Raw genomic sequence first — 24,742 nt, 5'->3', positions numbered from 1 at the left:
GTTGCGTGCTCGCTCGCGCCAGGCGAGTCTCCGCGTCTCCCTCGCGAACTCGGTGAAAGGAATTGGCGCCGTTCGACAACCAGGCGGGTCCGCTCTGCAGCACGAACCCATCTCCAGCCGCAGCTGCCGCCCGGGCCGAGGAGCAGCCGTCGCCGCCGCCACCAGTGGCCGAGGGAGCGGAGCCGAGGTTGAACCAGCACCCAGCGGTGAATCGGGGCCCTCACCATGAGTTCCTCGCCTGTTAATGTAAAAAAGCTGAAGGTGTCGGAGCTGAAAGAGGAGCTCAAGAAGCGGCGCCTTTCCGACAAGGGTCTCAAGGCCGAGCTCATGGATCGACTCCAGGCTGCGCTGGACGACGAGGAGGCCGGAGGCCGCCCCGCCATGGAGCCCGGGAACGGCAGCCTAGACCTGGGCGGGGATTCCGCCGGGCGCTCGGGAGCAGGCCTCGAGCAGGAGGCCGCGGCCGGAGGCGACGAGGAGGAAGAGGAGGAGGAAGAAGGGATTGCCGCGCTGGACGGCGACCAGATGGAGCTAGGGGAGGAGAACGGGGCCGCGGGGGCGGCCGACTCGGGCCCGATGGAGGAGGAGGAGGCCGCCTCGGAAGACGAGAACGGCGACGATCAGGGTTTCCAGGAAGGGGAAGACGAGCTCGGAGACGAGGAGGAGGGCGCGGGCGACGAGAACGGGCACGGGGAGCAGCAGCCTCAACCGCCGGCGACGCCGCAGCAACAGCCCCCACAGCAGCGCGGGGCCGCCAAGGAGGCCGCGGGGAAGAGCAGCGGCCCCACCTCGCTGTTCGCGGTGACGGTGGCGCCGCCCGGGGCGAGGCAGGGCCAGCAGCAGGCGGGAGGTAAGAAGAAGGCGGAAGGCGGCGGAGGCGGCGGTCGCCCCGGGGCTCCGGCGGCGGGTGAGTGCTGCGTTGTACGTTGCGCGCGGCGGGAGGCCCGCGTGGGGTGGGGACCGTGCCCCAGGCTTGCCGGAGCCCCGCAGGGGGAGGGAGCCCCGGGCGGGGGCCGCGGCGCGGTGGGGGAGGGGCGTGGGGAATCCCGGATTAGCCGAGAGGCCTCGGGCTCGGTGTGACGGTGATGGCAGTGCCTCCATTATGTGGCTCGGGAGCCGGGGTGGGGGGGAGCTGCAGCTGCCGCTGTGGGGGGAGGAGCCGCGGGAGGGGAGGGAGCCCCGTCGGCCCGCTGTGGCGCCGCCGCGCTGCGTGCGCGCGGTGCGGGCACATGTCGCGGGGGGAGGGGAGAGGCCCGAGGTCCCGGGGCGGGCGCGCTTTGGCGGCTCATCGCCGCGGTATTGTGCAAGGAGCGCAGGGGCTCGGCGTGACGTCACTTCCGGCGGGAGGAGCCCGGCGCGGAGAGTGGGGCGGAAGATCAGTACAATGCGGCGGCGGGGCGCGCGGGCCTGGGTGGAGTGGGGGAGGGGAGAGCGGGCTGCGCCAGCCCCGCTGGGCCCCTCCCCCCTTCCTGAACTCTCGTCGGGATGCACGTGGGCTCCAGGCTTGGTCCGCGCTCTTTTTCTTTGGCTTTCTCGAATTGTTGAGTAGACTGGTAAAATTAGTAACGTCTTTAGACTGCGTCACTAACCTCCAGTCCAATTCCAAGCTGATTGTTCTTTGAATTTACGTTTGGTTCGTCGATTAAAAGGGCCTAAACAAATTAACCGGGTGAAGTAGAGCACTTTTGCGCCTTGAAACAAAAGGCGGTGGGTTATTTTGTATTGTTTTGATTTTAGTGGTTTTTTTTTTTTTTTTAAACTTCTTGCGACTTGGCCTCAAAGGGTGTTGTGTGTTATAGGAGACGGCAAAACAGAACAGAAAGGCGGAGATAAAAAGAGAGGTGTTAAAAGACCTCGAGAAGATCATGGCCGAGGATATTTTGAGTACATTGAAGAAAACAAGTACAGCAGGTACAGGATACGAATCTAGTTTTGCTTGTACCCATTCTTCATGCGTTGGTAGGACAAGCTGTATCAGGAGACAATTCTATCTTTCAGAGCCAAGTCTCCTCAGCCACCTGTTGAAGAAGAAGATGAGCACTTCGATGACACAGTGGTTTGTCTTGATACTTGTAAGTGAAGCTGATTCTTTCCCCTTCCCCCCCAGTTATTGAATACAGTGGTTTTTTTGGTTCCAAATGTTAGAAAACAATGTATGTTGAACTTAAGAAAGTTTAGGTTAGTGTTTTTTAAAGGCAGGAACATAATGACTTTTATTTTAGATTGCGGTAGTATTTAATGTTTAGTACGGCTTCACTTGTATTGATAATTTAACAGGCTCTTAGAAATTTGGTAACATTTTATGATTTGAAAACTCATTCTTAATGCCAATTTTTGACTAACAGAAACTTGTACAACTACTTATCACTAGTCCTTATAAGGCTTCTACAATAATTTCTTTTGTGTGTGGAATTATATTAAGTGAGCTATTTGGGCTTGTTAAATATTTACTAATTACTTTTCCCATTAGCACACAAGTATATTCCCTATTCTAAAAGATTGTAATATTACTTTTTCAATAACTGCTCTTTTGTTCTCAATTCCAGTTCAGTAGCTGCTGCTTTAACATAAGTTGATTTCTTCCAAAGACCTGGGGCAGCAGCAGTGGGCTATCACTGGGCCACTAGCTTTCTTCAGCAGCGAATGGTATCAATGGCAGCGCTGTAAATACTGCTACTTTACCCAGTTGGGCTGCAATTGAGTATGAGGAAGTATTGCAAACCTCTAAGTGGGCCTTGGCTGTCAGATTTGTATTTTTTAATTATAAAAGAATTATGTTGATTTAGTGTTTGGTCAGAATGCACAACTCTTTGAGATGAGTAGAACAAAGGGTAGAATATAAGTTCTTGTAGGTAAGGTAACTGTGTTCCATTAGCTAACGAGTCGAAGCTTAGATTTCTCACGTTTTCCTTGTATGATTTATAAGTGTTAAGTATAAAACTTGATCTTACTGAATACCCCTTACAGGTAGTCCTAAAATAAAATGGCAAAGTAGTTGATTTGAAAGTGTTTGTGTCAAATTCAGTTGCTTAAATATAAAATTGCTAGAAATAACAAGGTTCTGAAGCAGTGATTCAGAAGGGTAACAGTATTACATAGGAATTGGGTTTTAGTGCCTGTCACCTAGGAGTATCAGTTTATTAAGGGTGATAATGGGTTTAAACACACTTTGCTAAATTATATCAATGATGGTCAGAGATTTTAGGAACAAAACTTTTTTAAGGAGCATTCTAAACAGGAGATTAAACTCATCAATAAAAACTAAATAAATCTGCTTTCTAACTTGAGATTAACTGTCTTGTCAAGTGAGAACACTTTGAGAAAATACATGTTAATGAGCTAGTGACCCAAAGATAGCTAGGTTAAAGACGATTTGGATAATCCAGGAAGTGGTTAATCCCTAATTGTTATAACTGGAAAGCTTGGGGAAAAGGGGACCTAAAATGCTGTAGTAACACCTTTAGATGACCAGGTTAGTAGGTGGAGGATGCACAAGTTGTAGAAAAGAATTCAGGACCTGGAACCTGGGTGTTAAGTTACAAAGTGCAGGATCAGCAGCTCATACTCTTTATTTTAAAATATTGGTCGTGGCCTCCCTTCAGTTTTATTGTGGCACTGGTAAATTCTACCTGGTTCTGGCATGCTTCACTTTGATTTCCTGCTATCCTCTACTGCTTGCCTCTAAATCAAGGTAAAGAGCAGAGCAGGTATGTATTGTCACATTGTCTCAATTTTACTTAACACATTAAGCCTTTGTTAATTTAATAGGCAGTTTACTTTAGTACATAAGTGACTTGGTGGGAGTGGGGCTTAAACTGAGAGTTGGAGCAGCATGATATGAAAACTTTTCTGCAGCATTAAAGTACATGTAAAAACTTAACCAAATTTTGTCTACATAGCAGAAATATATATATTTGATGTCAAAAGGATAATTGGCGTTTTATATAATTACAGATAATTGTGATCTACATTTTAAAATATCAAGAGATCGCCTCAGTGCTTCTTCCCTTACTATGGAGAGTTTTGCTTTTCTTTGGGCTGGAGGAAGGGCATCTTATGGTGTGTCAAAAGGCAAAGTCTGCTTTGAGATGAAGGTAAATTCAGTTTTGTGCCCCAATAGCTCCCCAACCTTTTAATCATGTACATGAAAAGGCCATCAAGGAGTTTTTAAAAATTGGTCAAATTTCTGGTTTTGTTGGGAAGAAACCATGTTAAAACACACTTGAGTTAAAGAATTAAGAGTATAATTTAAAAACACAAACTTTAAAAACAGCTAATTGGAACTTTTTCAGCTTTGAGTTTCAAAAGTGCTCACGTCACTTTAAAGTTCTTGTAAATAAGGAGAGTAGAATTGGGAAAGAATATAGAATTGGGTGTTTCTTCCCCAAATAAAGTAACCCAGGATTTAGGAGTTTACTTTTCTTGATTTACAGTTTGGTTTAATGATTTTACTTTCAGGTTACAGAGAAGATCCCAGTAAGGCATTTATATACTAAAGATATTGACATACATGAAGTTCGAATTGGCTGGTCACTGACTACAAGTGGAATGTTGCTTGGTAAAGTTTCCGTTTGAGTACTGAAGTCTCTGATTAGGATCTGATTTCAGTTAACTATAGTTAGAAGGTCTTCCAAATCTTTATCTACTTTTATCCTTTCTGTTAGTATTTTACAGATGAGTAATGCTAGCATGTACCAGACAAGCTGAAATTTAGCTTTTTTGTAACTTGATTTTTTAAAATTTAGGACATGGTTAAATCTTATCCATAATTTGTTAGTTTTATTTGTATATTTATATTCAAGCTCATTCTGGTCATTTCTACATCTGGTAAATAAGTCCAAGTTTGTTAGGTTATGTGCACCTCACATGTTAAATAATAAAAATAGTGGGCCTTTGGACTGTTTAAAAAATATCAGCTTCATGCAAGTTATTTTCTTAGGTGAAGAAGAATTTTCGTATGGGTATTCTCTAAAAGGAATAAAAACATGCAACTGTGAGACAGAAGATTACGGAGAGAAGTTTGATGAAAATGATGTTATTACATGTTTCGCTGTAAGTTATTGCTGAAGTTCTATATATAAAAAAATGAACATCTGTCAGCTGTTAGTATGAGAGATAAAAATGCATGCACTGGTTTTGAGTTAAAGACTGATAGAAGGTGAACCAGAAAAATAAATTTTTAGGGAAACATTTTGACAAACTGAAACACAGAATTGGCCTGAAAAATCTAATCCATCATCTGGGCCAACATTTTTGATTCTGTATCTATTTCATTGTAATGTTCAAAAAGCTTTTAGCATTTAACCTATAAATGTATTTTCTAAGGGTATGCCTACTCCTTATTGGAATTTTGATTTTTGGGAAGCTTATAGGAAACAGATTGGAACTGGTAAAAAAATTTTTTTATTGTTTAACAGAATTTTGAAAATGATGAAGTAGAACTCTCCTATGCTAAGAATGGACAAGATCTTGGTGTTGCCTTCAAAATTAGTAAGGAAGTTCTTGCTGGACGGCCACTCTTTCCACATGTTCTCTGCCACAACTGTGCAGTTGAATTTAATTTTGGTCAGAAGGAAAAGCCATATTTTCCAATACCTGAAGACTATACTTTTATCCAAAATGTCCCCTTAGAGGATCGAGTTAGAGGACCAAAGGGGCCTGAAGAGAAGAAAGATTGTGAAGTGAGTCATTTTGCTTTTTGCAAATAATAGTATTTGAAGATTGCTTTTGTTTGACAAAAATAATATTTGGAAGAGCTGGATGATTAGTGTTTAATTTGCTTTCAAATGTTACAACTTGCTGTTAGCCAATGATTTATCTTTTTCTTTTATATAGAGTAGTAAACTTGGCACAGACAAATCTTCATGTGTTGTCTGAAAATTTGGATGTATGTAGAAATAACATTTTTTTTTTTTTTTCCACTACAGGTTGTGATGATGATTGGCTTGCCAGGAGCTGGAAAAACTACCTGGGTGACAAAACATGCAGCTGAAAATCCTGGTAAATACAACATTCTTGGAACAAATACAATTATGGATAAAATGATGGTAAGTAGTAAAATGTTTTGAGGCCCTGATTTCAGCATTTAAAGGAGGTCCAAAAAAGGGATTGGGGATGTAGCTCAGTGGGAGTCCTTAACAAGTATGTGCAAGGTTCTGGTTTCTATCCCTAGCACCTCAATAAGTAAATTGTTTAAAAAAAAGTAGATCTCGAAGGTGTTTTGTGTAACCCCTTGTTTTATCTGTTTTGTTAATATCTTACAGATAAGGGTATGGGCAAAACTAAATTAATGGAAACTTCCATTAGCTCTGTTCTGTAAGATAAGTTGCTTTCTAGTTGATAGGTATAATTGTCTTTTCCATAGATGATTTTTTTCTTAACCCTCGTAACATTAGCAGTGAAAAGAATTCAGTGACGTGGTTTTGTTACATGATAAAAGTACCACTTCTTGATATTAGTAAGGGAAAGACAATGTTCAAATATTTTTCTTCCTATATAGATCTAAACTGGTTAAACACATGACTTGATTCACAAATTCAAATTCAAATTTTAAATTTTAAAAATAGGTGGCAGGTTTTAAGAAGCAAATGGCAGATACTGGAAAACTGAACACACTGTTGCAAAGAGCCCCACAGTGTCTTGGAAAGTTTATTGAGATTGCTGCCCGTAAGAAGCGAAATTTCATTCTGGATCAGGTGAGTTGTGACTTGGAAGTTTAAAAAATGTTAACAGATAACTTGGTTTGTTGTGGAATTAATGTTTAAGGTTATAAACTTATTTTTTTCCCCCACAAGACAAATGTATCTGCTGCTGCCCAGAGGAGAAAAATGTGCCTGTTTGCAGGTTTCCAACGAAAAGCTGTTGTAGTTTGTCCAAAAGATGAAGACTATAAGCAGAGAACACAGAAGAAAGCAGAAGTAGAGGGGAAAGACCTACCAGAGCATGCAGTCCTTAAAATGAAAGGCATGGAATTTAATTTTGTTTCTATCTTATCTTGTTTTGTGATTCATATCTGAAAAATTAATATTTTGTCAATACTTGTTTTAGAACTTGCATTAACCCTTGGAAATATAAATGTATTTGACCTGTTGTAATTATTTTTAGAAAACTTAACTACTAAACCTTGAGTAGATACAGTAATCTGTTAAGATTTTTAAGCTGTTCAGGAATTGAAAGTTCTAGGATTATAGGTACTTGGCAGTGAGTTTCTGACTTTAATTTATTCTCTCTCGGCAGGAAACTTTACTCTGCCAGAAGTGGCTGAGTGCTTTGATGAAATAACCTATGTTGAACTTCAGAAGGAAGAAGCCCAAAAACTTCTGGAGCAATATAAGGAAGAAAGCAAAAAGGCACTTCCACCAGAAAAGAAACAGAACACTGGCTCAAAGAAGAGCAATAAAAACAAGAGTGGCAAGAACCAGTTTAACCGAGGTGGTGGCCACAGAGGACGTGGAGGATTCAATATGCGTGGTGGAAACTTCAGGGGAGGAGGCAAGTTAAATTTGAGTATTGTGTTTTAATTCAGGATTGAAATGAGAGAATCTTGTAACTTGGGTCTGTAACTTAAACAGAAGTTTGTTCCTCATACTGATTTATGCTGCTATAGTAACAGTTTAAAATTTTAATGTGGTTTGATTCTAAACACAACTAGACTGTGTAAATACTTAAAATTAAGGAATGCTTTTTGTCTTCAAATATTGATTACTAAAAATAAGGAATGGGCCAGAAGAGCCCTAAATATTTTGAGTAGATATAGCACACAGTTAAACTAAACATCTTGTTTTTAGCTCCTGGAAATCGTGGTGGATATAATAGGCGGGGCAACATGCCACAGAGAGGTGGTGGCGGTGGTGGAAGTGGCGGAATTGGCTATCCCTACCCTCGTGGCCCTGTTTTTCCTGGCCGAGGTGGCTACTCAAACAGAGGGAACTACAACAGAGGTGGAATGCCCAACAGAGGGAACTATAACCAGGTAATGATTAAGAGACACTGACAGCTGTAATTCAGTCTGGAAAGTTATAGGAACCTTACCAAGCAACTAAGGAATGTGGTGTGTTTGCATTGATAAGAGAAAAAATTGGATCTGGTAATAGTAAAATGAATATATTTAATTTTGCTTTTGAGGTATACTTATTAGTAACAAGTCAGGTGGATTTTTTAATAGTTTAAAAATCTCAGAAACCTGCAGAAAGGTGCCCAGAGCTTTTTGTATTTTCCCCAGGTTAATGTCTGACAAATTGTTGAGATCTGCCCACCCCAACCCTCCAACGATAAGCCCTACAGGTTTGATAAATTCTTGGGTTCAGACTTCTGAAAAGATTTCTTCCCTTTTTGTAGAATTTCAGAGGACGAGGAAACAATCGTGGCTACAAAAATCAATCTCAGGGCTACAACCAGTGGCAGCAGGGTGTAAGTAATTTCTTACATGATTATGTACATTAATTGTATTTTGACTAAGAATCAGTCCTGAAAAAGATCTTGTCCAGGGATTGAAGTGTTTGTAAACCTTAATAAGGCGAGGTATGAATTGTGTTGTTGAAGTTGTAGTCCATAAATAGGTTTGAGTTTGCCGTAACTTATTTTTAATGAAGTAATATTATTTTAATATACAATTCTTTACTAGCTTTAATTGTGTAAACACTAACCAAATCATGATGTGTTTCTTTTTGTAATGTGTATTGATAAATAATGGGATAATAAAACTAAATCTGGTTTGATAGAAATCAGAGGTATGACAAGTATAATTTGTTTCCAGCATTTACTCTGAAATTAGATTCATTGTCATTTCCTAAAAGCAATTTGAGTGGCTTATTGATGTTTTTTTCTTTAAAAAAAAAATTTTCTCTTACAGCAATTCTGGGGTCAGAAGCCATGGAGTCAGCATTATCACCAAGGATATTATTGAATACCCAAATAAAACGAACTGATACATATTTCTCCAAAACCTTCACAAGAAGTCGACTGTTTTCTTTAGTAGGCTAACTTTTTAAACATTCCACAAGAGGAAGTGCCTGCGGGTTCCTTTTTTAGAAGCTTTGTGGGTTGATTTTTTTTTTTTTTCTTTTCTTTTTTGTACATTTTTAATTGCAGTTTTAAAGTGAATCGTAAGAGAACCTCAGCATTGTGCACGATAAGAGAATGTGTCAGTATTTCAGGGTTCTACATTTTATCTGTAAAATGTGACTTTTTTTTTATCACAACAAAAGTAAAATGTTGCTTTGTACCTGGTGTCTTTTATTAAGAATTTACTCCCCCATTTCTCACAGAGAATAACAGTCGGGAGTCATTGTCACAATATAATAGAAATGTTAGCAACCAGATTCATGTAAGGACTAAGTGGTCCTCATGAATTGCATTAAGACTCTGTACTGCTCAATATTACACTCCATCCTCTCTCTAGTTTGCTGGGTAGTAGTGGAGGGGATAAGCTAAATAGTAATTTCTGACAAAGACTGGGAAGTCTTTTTCTGTTTAAATAACAATGGAATTGGCATAATTGGGAATGAAGCTAAAACTTGGAACCAAGATGGAGAAGATGGAGTGTATGTAGAAGGGCTGTTAAAAATGTAAAACTTGGTTGCATTATTTGTGGAGGCTCAAACTTGTGAAGGTTAAATACCATAAATTTTCCATTTGTTCTGCATTTTGATTCTGAAAAGAAAGCTGGCTTTGCCCATTTCTTATTAAAAAACTTGTTGTAAATCCAGTTGTCTAATGGGATCTATATGAAGTTAGCTATGTCTGTATGCCCTTCTCCCACAAAATACTGTATAACTAGTGTGCTTGTAGTAGTTAACTCCACCATCTTTGTAAGCTAATGAAATTGTGAGTCACCCATTTATATCTTAATTTTTAATCATGTCAGTTCTTGAATGGGTATCTCCTTAGCCTGCTGATTTCTTTTTCTTTCTAAAGAAAGTGGGTGGAGAAATTAATTTAGACGTTTGTTTGCAATAAAAAGAATTCATTTTACTCTTGTTTTGGGATTCTCGCCATCAAGGTTCAAAATCCCTTTATACAACTCCCAAGAGGAGAAATTTTAAGTGTGTGCTTTCTGGACAGCTTATTCTTTACTCTGTACTTGGAACATTTAGGTTTTAAAAACTTAAATGTGTACTGATGATTGATAATATGAAGTAAAGTTTGAATTCTTCCCTTCCCCTCCCCCCCAGACGACTTTTAACATTTAACGAGGGGAAAAGGTACTGGCTGGGAGAAGTTTACGCTCACTGTATCATCTTTACGAAATGCTAACGGCTGTCCTCAACTGATAATTTTATATACATATATGATACATGAAACTCTAGGAACAGATGCTTTTAGAAGCCATCATATGTAAGCCAGTTGTTGATTTCACTACTACACAACACTGCTAACTTAACTGTAGCTATGTGATAACATTAGATCCCCTACTTGTAATTTTATTGGGTTTGCACAGAACACTTAATCTTCTAAAGGACCCTCACTGAAGTGAGGAATCAGGAGTCAAACTGTAGAACTAAAATTTGACTTCAGTGTAGTTTTATTTATTTATTTATTTTTTGGTGTTGTAGGCTGCTTCTGGTAAGTTCAGGTTTGCTGTATTTGAGTGTTTAGGATTTTGTGTTAGCCACTGTAAAATCAGATTTTTTAACTTCATTCCATACTCCTAGGAATTTTTTTGGAACTAATTAGTTTTTAGATGGTGGTGTAGGTTCACTTGAATTTTTGGTATCAAGATATGATCACCATAGAAATACTTAACAATACAAAGTAGTCTCAAAGGTTTCTGTATCTTTAGCAATTACTGCTAGCAATCAGTGGCACAAGTTACTTTCCAGTATACATTATGAAGATTGCATATACTTAACCAATGAGGGGAAGATTCAACCTTTAATGCTAGTCATTGTTTAGGTGTCATACAGTTTACTTGTGCCTTTCTAAAGTTTTGGGTACAACTCGTATTTAAATTGCTTATACTAGGATTAATAATTGCAGCAGGAGAAAATGATCAGATGATACTAGGTAGGCCACCATAACCCCACAGATTAGGAAGGAGTGGGGACAGATGGAATAAAAATGCTGGCTGGATATGTGTTAGAACTTTTAAGAAGCAACTTGATGATCAGGATTGTTTATCCTTGTGTGAAAAATAATCTTAGGAAATAGTTAAATTCAGAAAAGGAATGTACCAACTAGGGAAGCAAAGGGGAGAGAAGTAGGTAAGTTAATTTCAAGAAATGCCAAGTTCTGGCAGGATAGGATCTGTAAGTGACTTGGTTTGTCCTTTGCCTCTCCCAATTCCTGTGTGTGCCACCCCCACCCCACAAATTGGCAGTCAATTGGGGAAAAAAACAACAGACTTAGTTCTGAACAAATCCTGACTGGAGAAAGCTTACCTATGACCTTGCTTTTGGTTCAGGGAGTGCTTTTGTGTAGCAAGTTTTGCAGCTCTTACAATGTAACATGTTGAGACAAAAATGGGTTGGTGGGGTTGGGGATACAACTCAGTGGAATAGATAGAGCACTTGTGTTATATGTGCAGGGTCCTGGGTTCCATCCCCAGCACCCTTAAAAAAAAAAAGTTGGTCAAATGGTAGTACAAAAGTATCAGATTTGTAAGAAAAAGAATTGATGGAAGAGAAAATTAACTGTCAACAAAAAAATTTCTTGGTAGGTTATGTACATTATGATCTCTTTAAAGGCAGTGACCAACTTACAACCTTAGTTACCAGACAGCAAGATAAATCCTGAAGTGGAATATTTCGATGTTAAGTGACAAGGGAGCAGTCTTAAAGACTTTTGAAATTAATTTTTTTTAGAAATGTAGCTAGTACTACTTCAGAATTTTTTTCATATGATGGGGATTTTATATTCATGGATAGGGACTATTCAAAATTTGTTCACTTATGTGAATTAGATGCCATTGTTCTATAAACTTAATAATGAACACCTTATCTCAGGACCATATCTAATGGGCTCCATTGCACAAAAACAGTTGGTAGTTTTTTAGCTATTGGCATTCATTTGGATAATAGACGTAACTGTAGATCTGAGAATTGATTTTTTTTTTTAAGACAAAACTGGAATGAGCTTAAAACAACTTTCCATAATTTCCTTCCCACACATAACTAAAATCTTTTTTTATTAAGAGAATGGAACTTGAACCCAAGAATTGTCACTCCCTAGTCTCCATGATACTCAATTAGATGTTTCCTTTGGGAAGATGAATGCAATATATTATTTCTAGAGTCATTTTTTTTCCTAAAATTTTTGAGATGGTTTGAGTCTAAAAGTTAATAACAATGCAGCTGAGATTGATTTTGAAAAAGTTTTTGTTTTTGGTAATAAAAGCAAGGATATATATGTTAAGGGCCGACAATACAGTTTATGTACTGGAACTTGCCTAAGCATAAATTATAAAGGAACTGTTAGGAACAGTAATTCTGTTGGAAATAAAAACCACCAATCTTTAAAACCATTAACTGCCTAAGTTAACCCAAAATACTCAGTAAAACTGCAATACCATTGATGTGTGGAGACTTAGGATGACTTTAGCTTGGATTTGGGGCATAGTGTTTATATTTAAAAAAAAAAAAAAAATTAGCCAGGTTACTGCTTTTTGAGTTTTAATACTCAGGTTTTTTTTGCTTATTACTAGTAGTATTATAGGTACCTTTGTAAGAGAACATTAAAAACACTTTATCCATCAAACTAATGCTGGAGTCACCTTCGTTTTAACTTTGGTGTTTAAAATAAATCCTTTGAGAACTTGGAAGTGAATTATAGTACTTTTTGAAGTAGTATCCCTTTAATATAATTGGATAGGACAACACTAATACTAGAGGTGCCCAGGTATCATTTTGCTAAGCATATGCTAGTTGTTTGGTGTTAATATTTGAGTCAGTCTCAGATTGTGCAAAACAGGACAATGGAAAATAAGAACTTAGGTGGGAAGTAACAAAAAGCTTGGCACTTAACATTGAAAACATTTTAACATCTTTGCCTCTTAGCTGAAAAATACAAGTGATTAAGTTTAACTCATTGCCCTAGGAACTTTACTTTATAAGGTTTGTATAGTTTATATAGGTTGGAAATTAACAGATTATTAATAAAGCTAACTTTGAATTAATCAAACATCTTTATATCTTAGGAGGTTCCCAGTGTTGATAAAATAGCATTGAAGATAAGTGATAGGTTAGGATATCAGTGATCCTTGCTTGGTTAGGTGAGATTTTAGGATAACGTAGTTATTATTAGGGCAAGGAACGTAAGGACATTACTTTGTAGATGCCTAATTTTCCTTCAGAATATAAACCTAAGAAAGGTTTCTTTTCATGCCCAGATTTCAGCATACATTTGATGAGGAATGGGAATTTTGGCTTTTCAACAGCTTAATCTGTGGGTACAAGAAACTATATTGTACTTTGAAGTGATGAGGTAATGACCGATGAGGCTAACCTCTGGAAAATGACTTAGAAAGGCTTAGTTTCTTTGTTGCACTGTTAAAATCGCCATGCTTGGTGATGGCATAATCACTCATGAGCATGTTCTGCTTGATAATATGCAGTACTGAAAGTTACTCAGGGATTGCAGGCTAAAGAGCTAAAAGCATCTGATACATACTGAGTTACCTTTTTTTATTTTCCTTTGACAGTCCCATTTCATTGTATTGGGAAGTAGAATCAGTTTTGCCTAATAAAATATGTGGCAAGCACTTGAAGCATTGCTATAAATAGACATAGCCAAAAATTTAAATGAGGCCATCATCATCAAAGATGGCTAGAAATACATAAGTGTGATGTAAATAGTATTAAAGCCTACGGAGAAGATGAAATTAATACTTAATCAGAGCTTATTTGGCAATTTCTAAAGGTACCTAGTTAAGCAACGGTCATGGACAAGTACAATAATAAAAGGTTCCAACGTACTTAATTTTTTTTTTTTTTTTTTTTTTTGGAAAAGTATAATAAAGAAAAAATGTGCTGATTTAAATTTCATCTCCTTTTCCTTAGTCTGTCCATGTGAATGTGCTGTGTGGAAGAGTAAAAGGGCCCAACTAAATGTGTTCCAGTGATTCTAATAGGTATTCCAAATTAATTGATGCTTGTATATTTAACAGTTGTTATGTTAGGTTTCCGGGATCACCTTAATAAAACTTACTAAAAGATGGGGAAGAATAATTGGTAACCTTGATGTACAGGTTATATAACAAAGTTTCCTAATTTCTCCCTTGAATACCTGAAGTGAAATACTTGGTGTTTTCTTTGCAGTCGATGGTACTCTTGCATATAGGAATACATGCAAAGACCCAAGTCCTTTCCTTCTGTTTAACTTTTTATACAACACATAATATTCTCCCTACTTGTAGCAGTTAATATTTCCAGAGTTCCGATGTGAAATAGGTGTAGGATACTTTTCTGTCTTTAGTTTCCCAAAATCTTTGTTCTTTTTATACTAAATATATAGAAAAACCAGGAAAACAGACTTGAGGTCCTTTTGGGTAATGAAGTGATATAAATTCATATTTCAAAGTGTAAAATCAACTAGAAACTAAATTTTGAACTTTTGGTATGAGCTATGCCCGTCCAGAGCATTTAATCTATTCTAAGTCCAAAGTTATTAAAGACTTGATAAGCTTAGAGGAAATTTATTTTTCCCCCACTATATTCTCCAGAATAATGTCTTCAGGTGAAACAAGAGGACTTGGGTGCAGGTCTGATAACAGTGTCACTATCAGGATTTGCTCAATGCAATATGGCTCTACTCTTAAAAAATCAACTTAATGGCTTCTAAAGAGCAGGCACCTCAAGGTTTCATGACCATTTCTGTTTTTATGAGGAAAAACCGTAATAGAAAAATAAACATTTTTTTCAAAAATGAGCTTTGAATTTATGTGGTAAGGCATGTTTTGTTTCACATGATTTCATGGTATAGTGCAAGAAACATTTCTATGGAAACCCATCCTTCCTTTAAGAAATCAGTGTGTGCAGAGAATGATATCCCCTAAGGGTGTGCCATGTAATAGGTGGTTTATTAGAACTTAATTCCTAGAAACACGGCGGAAGAGATGCCACCCTATAGGTTGACCTACACTTAAAGTGAACAAAAGAAATCTTTCGACTATTAATGTAATCAGTGATAACCTCAAGATACTCAGTGTCATCCTTACTCTAGAAAATGGAAGAGTAAGGTGAATGCAGTGGTTGAAAAGCACTCAACTATTTGAAACATTGTAGTGCTCACATTATAAGCTTTAAAATGGAGTTCTCTGAAAAATGTCCTCAATGTAATTTATTCCAGCAGCTTTCCCTTATTAAGAAAAAGTTTTAAAACATTTCAAAGTGGAATTTAATGTACAAAACAAGCTGTGTAAAAATACCAGTATTTGGGTGGTAGTGGATATATTATTGACACATTGAACTGCTAATTATTGGACTATTTTAAGATGCTTCCAAAAATTATTTCATTCTAGAGGACCATTATAAACCAGAGTTATAGCAATTGTTTTAATTTTTCTACTTTCCTCATTAAGGTCTGCTTTACCCAAAGAATAGTGTATATTTTAACATGACTTAAAGGGGTGTTTACCCCATCACAGATTTTTATCTGGGAATAGAAGGATTCAAACCCTATTTGATCCCTAGCTCTTTGCTGAAAAGTGCATAAACAGGAATCCTGAATTTATTATATAGACCTCCTCGCATTATATAATCGAAGCAAAGGGAAACCAGCGATGGAGTTAGAGGTACGTAGACTAAAGAGATGCTTGCAAATACAATAATGGTTCTAGAGTAGTCAAGATTTCTTGTTGCCGAATTCAGTCAATATAAACACAAGTTCAGAGAAATAATTTTTAAAAGCCCTGAGGTCCTTTTACTGAGATGGAAAATCAAGTAGTCCAGCCAAAAGGAGGGGTGAGGGAAGGGGGAATACATAAAGCACTTAGAAAGATTTTCAAAGCAGGTATGATAGATAAGCTACAAAAAGTTTTCAAAACTAACAACTGTAATTCTATTTTAATCAGCTACTTAGCTGGTACCCACTGCTATATCACCTAGTGTGAAATTTTGGAATTATGGAGCAATGGAGGTACGCTGGAAGCTCTCAAGTGGGCGTGGAAGGTAGGTTATTTTGAGCTTAATAAAATTTGCAGTGTGTGAAACTTTGCATCAGGTGTAAACTTGAAATCCTATTTTTACTTATTTTGTGCCATACACTTTAGGATACTTAATAAAAGTGGACTAGGTTCTTAATAGGAAGCAGGCTCTGTGTAGCACATGCCAGTGACCCAGTGAAAGTGCCAACTGCTATAAGATAAAGCACAAAGTAGTGTAAGAAGCTAAAGAAAACAGTGATTATAATTCCCAGAAGTTTATTTAGTAAGTAAATGAAAATGGAAAGTTACAGAGGTAGATCAGAAAGGCATTGTAAATGAAAAAATTTTATTAGAGGCATGGATTCATTTGTAATGGTCATTGTGCCATAGATTTGGCAGAACTTCACAGTTAAGATACGAAAATTGTAGAAACTGAAAAGGAAGTGTCAGGGACCATTTTGTAACATCTTGGTAGTTCAAGAAGAATAAATGATCATGTAAATGTATGTACTGGCATTTTAAAAGTAATTCAACTAAATTAAATACTTTTATAACTTTGTTTTTAATCCAGGTCTCCAGTTTGTGCAGGCATTCTGCTGTGAAAATGAACTGACCTTATTTAATGGTGAAGTCATTGGAAATTTTACCAATCAAGAGAGGTTTCTCTCTTTGAGGGTAAGATGTAATTGAAGTATGATAGAACTAGGACTTTACTTAATCCAGCTGCCCAGTTTTACAGATTAAATATGTTAGTAAACTGAAGCTATGTACATAAGTAGTTGCCCAACCAGTTTGTTAAATATCAGATTATTGATTAGTGCTCAATATTTCCCCCAGTCATTGTTGCCTCTTAAAAACATGGGGGACAATCCCATTGAATTTCTAATTTGATCATGACCAGTTCAAATAATGTAGATTGTTGGTTTGTGCCAGTGAATGGTCAGATTTTACAAGCGCTCCATTCCAGTAACTTAACTTTATTAATGACCCAAGTCCTCATAATGTGTTGGACATCACACAGCCTCTGTAATACTCACAGTAATAGCCACAAGCTGGGGAGGAGGGGGAAAAGCTTTCTGAACAGAACTGAACTAATCTGCACCTTTCCTTTGAAAAAGAATGCAGGACAAGGACTAATACTTTCGAGATAATCTCATTTCAGATTCATTTTGATGCATCAAAAAGGACCAATAATGGCCATAATCTCCTTTGGTGTCTTTCCTCCCCACCCCCATGTCTCTTTTTGCATTAAGAATCTATCAACCTGTTATATTTAATAGATATTTTTCCTCCCTCAGAGACAGGGTGTGACCATGTTGCCCAGGCTGGTCTTGAACTCCTGGGCTCCTTTTTCATGCTCCTGAATAGCTGTGACAACAGATGTACATACCACTGTGCTCATCTTAATAGATTTTCTTAAGTAATGTTGATACGTATTAAACATAAAATAGCTTCATTTCACAAGAAAGGAAGATAGAAAAGTAAATATTGGGAATTTGATTTTTTAAAAGTGGTGATTTTAACTGGATTAATAAAATGTATGATTCTGCAATTCTTTACACCAGTCTTAACATTTTTCTCTCTTTTTTTTTTTGAGTGCTGGGGATCGAACTCAGCCAGCCTTAACATTTTCAAACTATTTTCATATACACTATGTGATTAATTTCAAAACTAATTTCACTTAAAAGTGAAAACACTGTATACTTCCAAAGATGCACTGAGAGCAGTTGAAAAGCACGTGATTTTTGTTTTTTAGTCAGATCTTAAAATCCAAGATTCTGTTTCTTAATCTCAACAATCTCAACATTAAACTCATTACTTCTTCCAAGAAAACTTTTCCAGGTATATTAAACATACTGCCAATAAATTCTTCATGTTCTAGATGTGATAACACCCACTATATTGTAATACTTGATATGCTGGCAGTTAGCAAGTTTTCATACAAGTAAAAAAGACTACAACTTAGACATAATTCATTTACTTGATTTTATTGTACATAATATTTTATGTGGCTGGTCCCAGTGTTCACACTGACTTGAGGGAGATGTTTTGGATTTCTATGCTCATAGTTGTTCAATTGCTGCTGCTGCTGCTGTTTTGTTTTCTTTCAGGATCAAGGTGGGTGCTTTCATATAAAATCTGATTTTTAATCCCTTCTCTGGCAATTCTTTCCTGGATTCTTTGCTTTGCATAATTATACCTACAGGGAAACCTTGTAAGAAAAGAAAGGATAAATTACTCATATAAAGTTTCTATAGTAATTTATGGAATTTAACCTGCTCTTTAAAATTTAAAAATGCTTACAGGTGATTGACTACCCAAGGCAAAAATAAGTGGTGTAATTTGGAGTGTTGTTTTTGGGTGGTTTGGTATCAGAATACTTAGGTGAGTTACATCCATGGAGTATTAGCTGAGCTTAAATGGAATCACATAGTAGTGTATGTTGTACTTTGGTTTGACTTATCTTGTCCAAAAATACATATTTGAAATTTCAGTAGAGAAGAATAAGGGATGATAAACCATTGGGGGAAGGTAAATAAGGGATGATAAACCATTGGGGGAAGGTAAATATTTGAGGCCTTACTAAAAATAGAAACTATTAACTTAGCATTAATGGAAAATCTATTAGTAATCTGTTCAGGCATTCAACAAATGATAAGGATATTCATACACATGTACCTGCATGTATAAATCGCTTTTGTAAAGGTAAAAGCAGTATTGTAAGATTCCCAAGAGTCTTCAATGAGGGTTGGAATCTTCTAATGAGATTTCTCTGAAAAGAGTGTGCTTTTGAATTTTAGGTAACCTATAAACTCATGAAATTTTAGGAATACTTCAAACATACCAACATCCTAAAGTCACCAAGATAAATCCTCCTACTCCAACATCACATGATCTTCTAATTCTACCTGTTGAAAATAAGCATGACCACTATAACTAGAATATAATCATATGTGTATGCATAGACTAGGTAATCCATCTTGAAAAACTGCTCAGAGAAATAAACATACTCACTAGTTAACAAAAAATGTCCAAGTCCAGCCACAACAGATCCCAGTGAACCATATAATATCGAATCCCGTGCACAGGGAGTGTTTTCAACATCTAAAATTCCTAGGAGCTTAAAGGGCTAGGATAAAATAGAAAAGAACCTAGATTGAACAAGAAAATGTTTTAGTTCAGGTTGACTTGACAAAGATTATAATTATTTGACTCTATCACAGAGCATATATATAAAAGCATAACTTGGGAAACAAAAGTAAATTTAGTTTTAAAACTTATTGAATAGTGTTGTTAGAAATTAAAAAGCTGTTTAGGCAAACATCAATTGTGGTTTTATCATTTCATGTTAATATGAACATGGGCAATGCATTTCTTCTGATTGCTAGGGTATTTTTTTGCCTGTGAATTGAGTCTGCTGTATTTGATTGATGATAAGCTGGGAGTCTGCAGAGAGCTGAATTTTTGTCTCAGTTGATTAAAACAACTTCTCTTCCTCCACATTTAACTGGGATGTCTCTCACTCTTAATTCTGTATTTCAGGGCTTTGGGGAGAGACAGACATTTAAATTTAACCGACATTTCTGTTAAACCTGGAGGGTTGGGGTTAGGGTTAGAGAATGTATAGAAGTGCTTAGCAGAGCAGTTAGGGTATAATAAGTGCTGAGTGTCGCCCAAGGGAAAAAAGTCTTAGAACATGAGAATGATAGCTTTAAGTAACATTGCTTTTTAAAGGAAGTAGCCACCTGTCCATTTAAAGGTTTTCACATTACTAAAGTATAGTGTTGGGGCCATTTTGGGAGGATTCTATTCTGTAGGATGAAGAATCCTACAGATAACCATGAAAGCAATGTATTTTGAGGGAAAAGAGCATGAAAGAAATGCATAAAGGACAGGAAGAGGCAAGTCATGTTACATGATAATTGTATTTCCATTTATGTTTGCTTTGGCTCAAGCATCTGCTGGAAAAGACAATGCCTTGGTTCATATTAAAAATTGCATACTCTTCAATGATGGTCTTGTATTTCTCCTCTTTGCCTCCTGTTTCCCTCTACACTCAGACCTAATGTGATTGCTTCACGAATAGCAGGTAATAGTTTCAGGCATTAAAAACACTGCAGTGTGAATCTTCATATAGAGAGGTTGTGAGGCACTGGATTCAATCCTCAGCACCACATTTAAAAAATGAATAGTGTCCATGTACAACAAATAAAGTTGGGGATTTGTTCATAGGCTTCTCCTTTTGGATTCCTTTTTGTGGTGTATGACCCTGGAACACTAAGAATTTGAACAGAATGGAGAATGATCGTTTTTAATAAGTGCTTGAAAATACACCTGCCAAATAAGTAGTGCCCTGAACCTTCAGATTTGGGAATGGACAGGAGGAAAGCATACTTTTTTTGGGGGGCGGGGTACTGCGGTTTGAATTCCAGGGGTGTTTGACCACTGAGCCACATCCCCAGCCCTTTTGATTTTTTTGGTAACGGGGTCTCACTAAGTTGCTCAGGCTGGCCTTGAATTTGGGATCCTCCTGTCTCAGCCTCCTGAGCTGCTTGATTATAGGCATATGCCACTGTCCAGCCAAGTGTATGTATATATATTTTAAGAGGTGAATGGCCCAAGAGAGCCAAAGCTAGTGCTGCTAAACATCTCTCAATAGTTCATCAGCCCCACCCTCAACAAAACTGGTAAAAAAATGTCAGTACTGTGAGCTTGAGAAGCTCAAAACTAATCTTGTAGAAGTAGGGGTTATTACTGCTAGGTCCTTTATATCCATAATACCACAACCTGTGTGATGCTCTGAAACACTCAGTGGCTTCAAGTAAATATGGAAGTCCAACCGCAAAACCAGTGTCATTTCCACTGTACAAAACTGTCCTTTAACCCATTGATAATGAAACCAAAAGAGTTGGGGAGAAGCATTTTCCCAAAGTCACAAACTTACGGGGCTATTAAGTCAAATCTTTCACATTTTGTGCATGTCAGGCTGAGACAGGAGGATGTCAAGTTCAAAGCCAGCCTCAGCAACCAGGACCCTGTTTCACAATAAAAAGGGGTCAGGATGTGGTTCTGTTGGCTAAGCAACTCTTATCAGTCCCCAGTACCCAAAACAAAACATGGGAAGGATGTTCAAGGATTTAAGACAACTCTGCCTTGCTAGAGAATTCACCACCTCATCAGTAGTTTTGACTTGATGACTTAAATAAACCTACATATATAGTAAGAAAAATACAATGAACCGGTCTTTATGCTAAACTGCCAGGCTGGCCTCAAACTAGATCCTGCTGCCCCAGTGCAGTTGCACCTAACTAGATCAGTGTTTTTTCAATGTTGGGGAGCAAATGCAGTCACACAAGCGCTCTTTTAACACTGAGTTACAGTCTCAGACCTAGACTTTGGTTTGTGCCTGGGATTTGAAGCCAGCAGTGCTTAATCACTGATCCATATTCCCAGACTTTTTTTTTTTTTTTTGAGATGGTCTCACTAAATTGCTGAAGCTAGCTCAGCCCCCACCTCAGCTACTGAGATTAGTTGTATACCACCACACCTGGCTAAACTAATATTTTTAAACCTTAGATTTAAAGAGCTCTATCAGCTCACTTTGGAACTATTCAAAGTTGTAAAGATTTTTGGATCAAATTGGAGCCATATTTGTATTCATAATTTTTCCTGTTGTAAAGGGTGATGTAGGTGATTGAACACACTAGTTCTTTAACACCTGTGCATACCTTTAACACCTTGATTCCCCTCTGCATACACAAGAACTTAACTGTCATTTTCATTTGCATGAGGTTTTTCTATTACAATCTTGAAAACAAAAATCTTTCCCCTTCCCAGGAAACTGAGTTACCTTGGTGTGTTTCTCCACTTAAAAACATTTCATTCTTTGCTGATACACTGGACATGAATTTTTTAAAAAGATGAAAGAAAGCAAGGATAACAGGTTTTTGGTTCGTGTGGCATGTATCCCCTATATTCCAGGGACATCCACTTTGCAAAATCCATCTTATCAGATGGGCAGATAATCATTTTGTTTTTAAATCATTTACTTGGTTCAAAATACAGTAATGTATCCTGGTTTTCTATATCACTGTCAGTCCTGGCAGCTTTGTTTTTGTCCTTTCTGCAGACCTTAAATGTTGAAGTGCTGCCCTTTTCTGGAAGATGCTCTCCCTAAATGCTAGTTATGACTAAAATTATGAATCGAAACTTAATTTCTCCTAAGCTTCTATCTCATATTTATCTGCCTACTGATACCTCATACATTTAATAGTTTAATATGAACCTTGATCTTAATATTTCCATAAAAGCATAACGTTTCACCAAACCTTCCTCTTAATGACATCTTCAATTTTTAGGCCTAAAACAAAAAATCATCTTCCAATCCATGTCCACTGTATCTGTAGATCTGTAAGGATCAAAATATGTGCTGAACCTATCAGCTCTCATCAACTTTATTATACTACCAAACTAACATCTGTCGACAGTATCTTAGGTCTTTTTGCCACTCCTAAAAAATGAGTGACTATCATTTTCTTAACTGCCTAACACATGCGGCATTACTCCTGGATCTTTACATGGCTGGCTCAGTAAAAGAAATTCTTATTGTTGGATTCCCTCAGTAGAAAGCGAGCTCCATTAAGGACCGGGACTTTGCCAGTTTTGATGAAGACTGTATCCCTACTAAAGTTTGATGCCAGATACTGTAGAGACTATTGTTTGACTTCATGAATTCACACTTTTTGTGAATAACTATGTACCAAATTTCACATTTTAAAATTTCTTGAAGGACAAGAATGAGGGCAGAGGAAAGTTTTTAAAGGCTAATTCTATCAAGCATAGTTTGATAACTCCCTTTTTTAGGTTTGCTAATTCTTTCCCTGGGTTGTACTGGAACGATCACTAATAAACCCTTTTAAAAAAATAACTGCAGGCTTCCTTTTCTGACTTCCTGGGCTGTTAATCAGACAGTTTAGATTTTTTTTTTTCTTCTTTTTGAATTTTCTTTTTTTTTTGCAGTGCTGGGGATTGAACCCAGGGCCTTGTGCTTGCGAGGCAGGCACTCTACCAACTGAGCTACATTCCCAGCCCCTCAGACATAGTTTATATTACATAAATTTTATCTCTGATGAACTTTGATAGGTATTACTTTTTCATGAACAATTTGTGGGTCACATTTTCCCTCCACAAATCTGAAGATGCTCAGGTTAAGGTTTGTAACCATTTTTCACTCACTCACTACGCTATTTTTTTTTTTTTCTTTGCCACTTATGAGTCAATTAAATAGGTTCATATTTATCACTCTTAAAAGACAGGTTAACAGGACATGGTAGTGCATGCCTGTTAACACCAACTACTTAGGGGTGCTGAAGTCAGCCGGGGCGACTTGTTGAGACTATCTCAAAATACTGTAAAATGATAAAGCTAGGTATAAAATGCCAAAGGAGGTAGGGAAACACCGCAGTCTGCTTTGGGGAGTCTCATGAGAGACCGTTTTAAGGAGACAGAACCTGGTTCAGCTTTACTACACCAAGAACTTGGATTTTACCCTGAAAGAAACGGGCTATTAGGACTCGATTTTAAACGGGGTGAAACTGTCCAACGTACACCAAGGGAAGCTCTAGCAAAAATGACAACCGTGGAAGGTGGACTAAAGAGGGGAGAGCGACAAGAAACGGATCCAGCTAGGCAGGTTACTGGTTACACACAACGTTGCATACTGCCATGTGGTCCAGAGAAAGCTAATGGGACCCTCCTCCCGCCTCCTTCATCTGACCTTCCTGCTCTGGACATAAATGAACCGGAATATAACCAAGTTTTCATTCCTTAACATTTACTTATTCTCTAAGTTTAATGTGTAGACTACTACATTTAAGACAAGGCACCTGTCCTCCGAGCATTTTAATCTTTTTACTAGTAACATTTACAAGCAAAATTCAATGTAACGTCCTGTCAGCAAAATTTTGTCAAAAGGATTCAGTGTTAGCTGTTTCATAACAACTTGCAAATAAGTCATTAATACTGCTGGTCACTTCCCCCTCGTTTTGGTCAGCGCTGTCCTGGCCACTAAGTGTTGGGGCTCGGGGGAGGACTAGCGGTAGCTGTGATGGTTTCTAGCACTCGCCTGGCGGAGAGGCCAGGGAACCGTGCTCCAAGACTAGGACCTTCAGGATGCGGTGTCCTTACGCGGTGCCCGCCCCACTCCCGCTTTTGCGGTCGCGAGCCCCGCCACCCCCGCGTTGCATTACCTTCCCCTTCCCGGGCTCGCCCGGCTCCCGGACCGCCGCCATGGGGACAAGTCGGCTCCTCCAGCCCCACCTTGCGTCCGCCCAGGGCCTCCGGAGCGGAAGCCAGACCAACCGCGCCCCGCCCGCCGGCTCCCGCCCGCCCCCGCGCGCCGGCCGCCATTTTAGGGAATGTTCTTAATGCTACGCAGAGGCCCTGCTGGCGCCTCAGCCGCAACCTCCTTTGTTCAATCGGACGGGTTACGCTGTCTTCCCAGTCCGGCAACCAGCTCGCAGGGCCTGGAGTGTGGGAGGTGGCGGGCTGGCGAACCACCTCCAGCTCACGGCTTCCAGGAGGGGGGGGCGATTGGAACCTGGCTCAGCGACGCAGCTCTTCTTCCCGCCCCCGCCTAACCGCCATTTTTAACCGTTGCCGCGC

General features: G+C 38.6%; 2 protein-coding genes across 6 annotated transcripts; one reads left to right on the top strand and one right to left on the bottom strand.

Moving 5' to 3' along the window:
• Positions 1-20,120, top strand: Hnrnpu (heterogeneous nuclear ribonucleoprotein U). 4 transcript variants are annotated; one of them, XR_007104405.1, is made up of 17 exons: positions 1-907; positions 1,800-1,911; positions 1,999-2,072; positions 3,955-4,094; positions 4,459-4,558; positions 4,940-5,052; positions 5,418-5,681; positions 5,928-6,047; positions 6,567-6,695; positions 6,795-6,963; positions 7,237-7,491; positions 7,788-7,972; positions 8,338-8,409; positions 13,995-14,065; positions 16,007-16,103; positions 16,650-18,610; positions 18,643-20,110. XR_007104405.1 is itself a non-coding variant. In XM_047521074.1 (14 exons), the coding sequence occupies exons 1-14, from the start codon at positions 226-228 to the stop codon at positions 8,903-8,905; spliced, it is 2,469 nt and encodes an 822-aa protein (XP_047377030.1). In that variant the 5' UTR covers positions 2-225; the 3' UTR covers positions 8,906-11,594. The 4 variants fall into 4 exon arrangements, 2 of the variants coding, with proteins under 2 accessions (XP_047377030.1, XP_047377031.1); XR_007104404.1 differs by having other exon boundaries at positions 13,995-16,103; positions 18,643-20,120; XM_047521074.1 differs by lacking the exons at positions 13,995-14,065; positions 16,007-16,103; positions 16,650-18,610; positions 18,643-20,110 and adding an exon at positions 8,852-11,594 and having other exon boundaries at positions 2-907.
• Positions 18,051-24,742, bottom strand: LOC124962002 (cytochrome c oxidase assembly protein COX20, mitochondrial). 2 transcript variants are annotated; one of them, XM_047521077.1, is made up of 4 exons: positions 24,328-24,742; positions 19,094-19,208; positions 18,924-18,987; positions 18,051-18,290 (listed from the first exon to the last, which is right to left on the bottom strand). In XM_047521077.1, exons 1-4 carry the CDS (start codon positions 24,367-24,369, stop codon positions 18,152-18,154), a joined length of 360 nt encoding a protein of 119 aa, XP_047377033.1. In that variant the 5' UTR covers positions 24,370-24,742; the 3' UTR covers positions 18,051-18,151. The 2 variants fall into 2 exon arrangements, with proteins under 2 accessions (XP_047377033.1, XP_047377032.1); XM_047521076.1 differs by lacking the exon at positions 24,328-24,742 and adding an exon at positions 22,365-22,439.

This window comes from Sciurus carolinensis, chromosome 12 (assembly GCF_902686445.1).
Source record: "Sciurus carolinensis chromosome 12, mSciCar1.2, whole genome shotgun sequence".
NCBI lineage: Eukaryota > Metazoa > Chordata > Mammalia > Rodentia > Sciuridae > Sciurus > Sciurus carolinensis.
The sequence above is the reverse complement of the archived record's forward strand: the minus strand, read 5'-3'. Positions and strand labels throughout refer to the sequence as shown.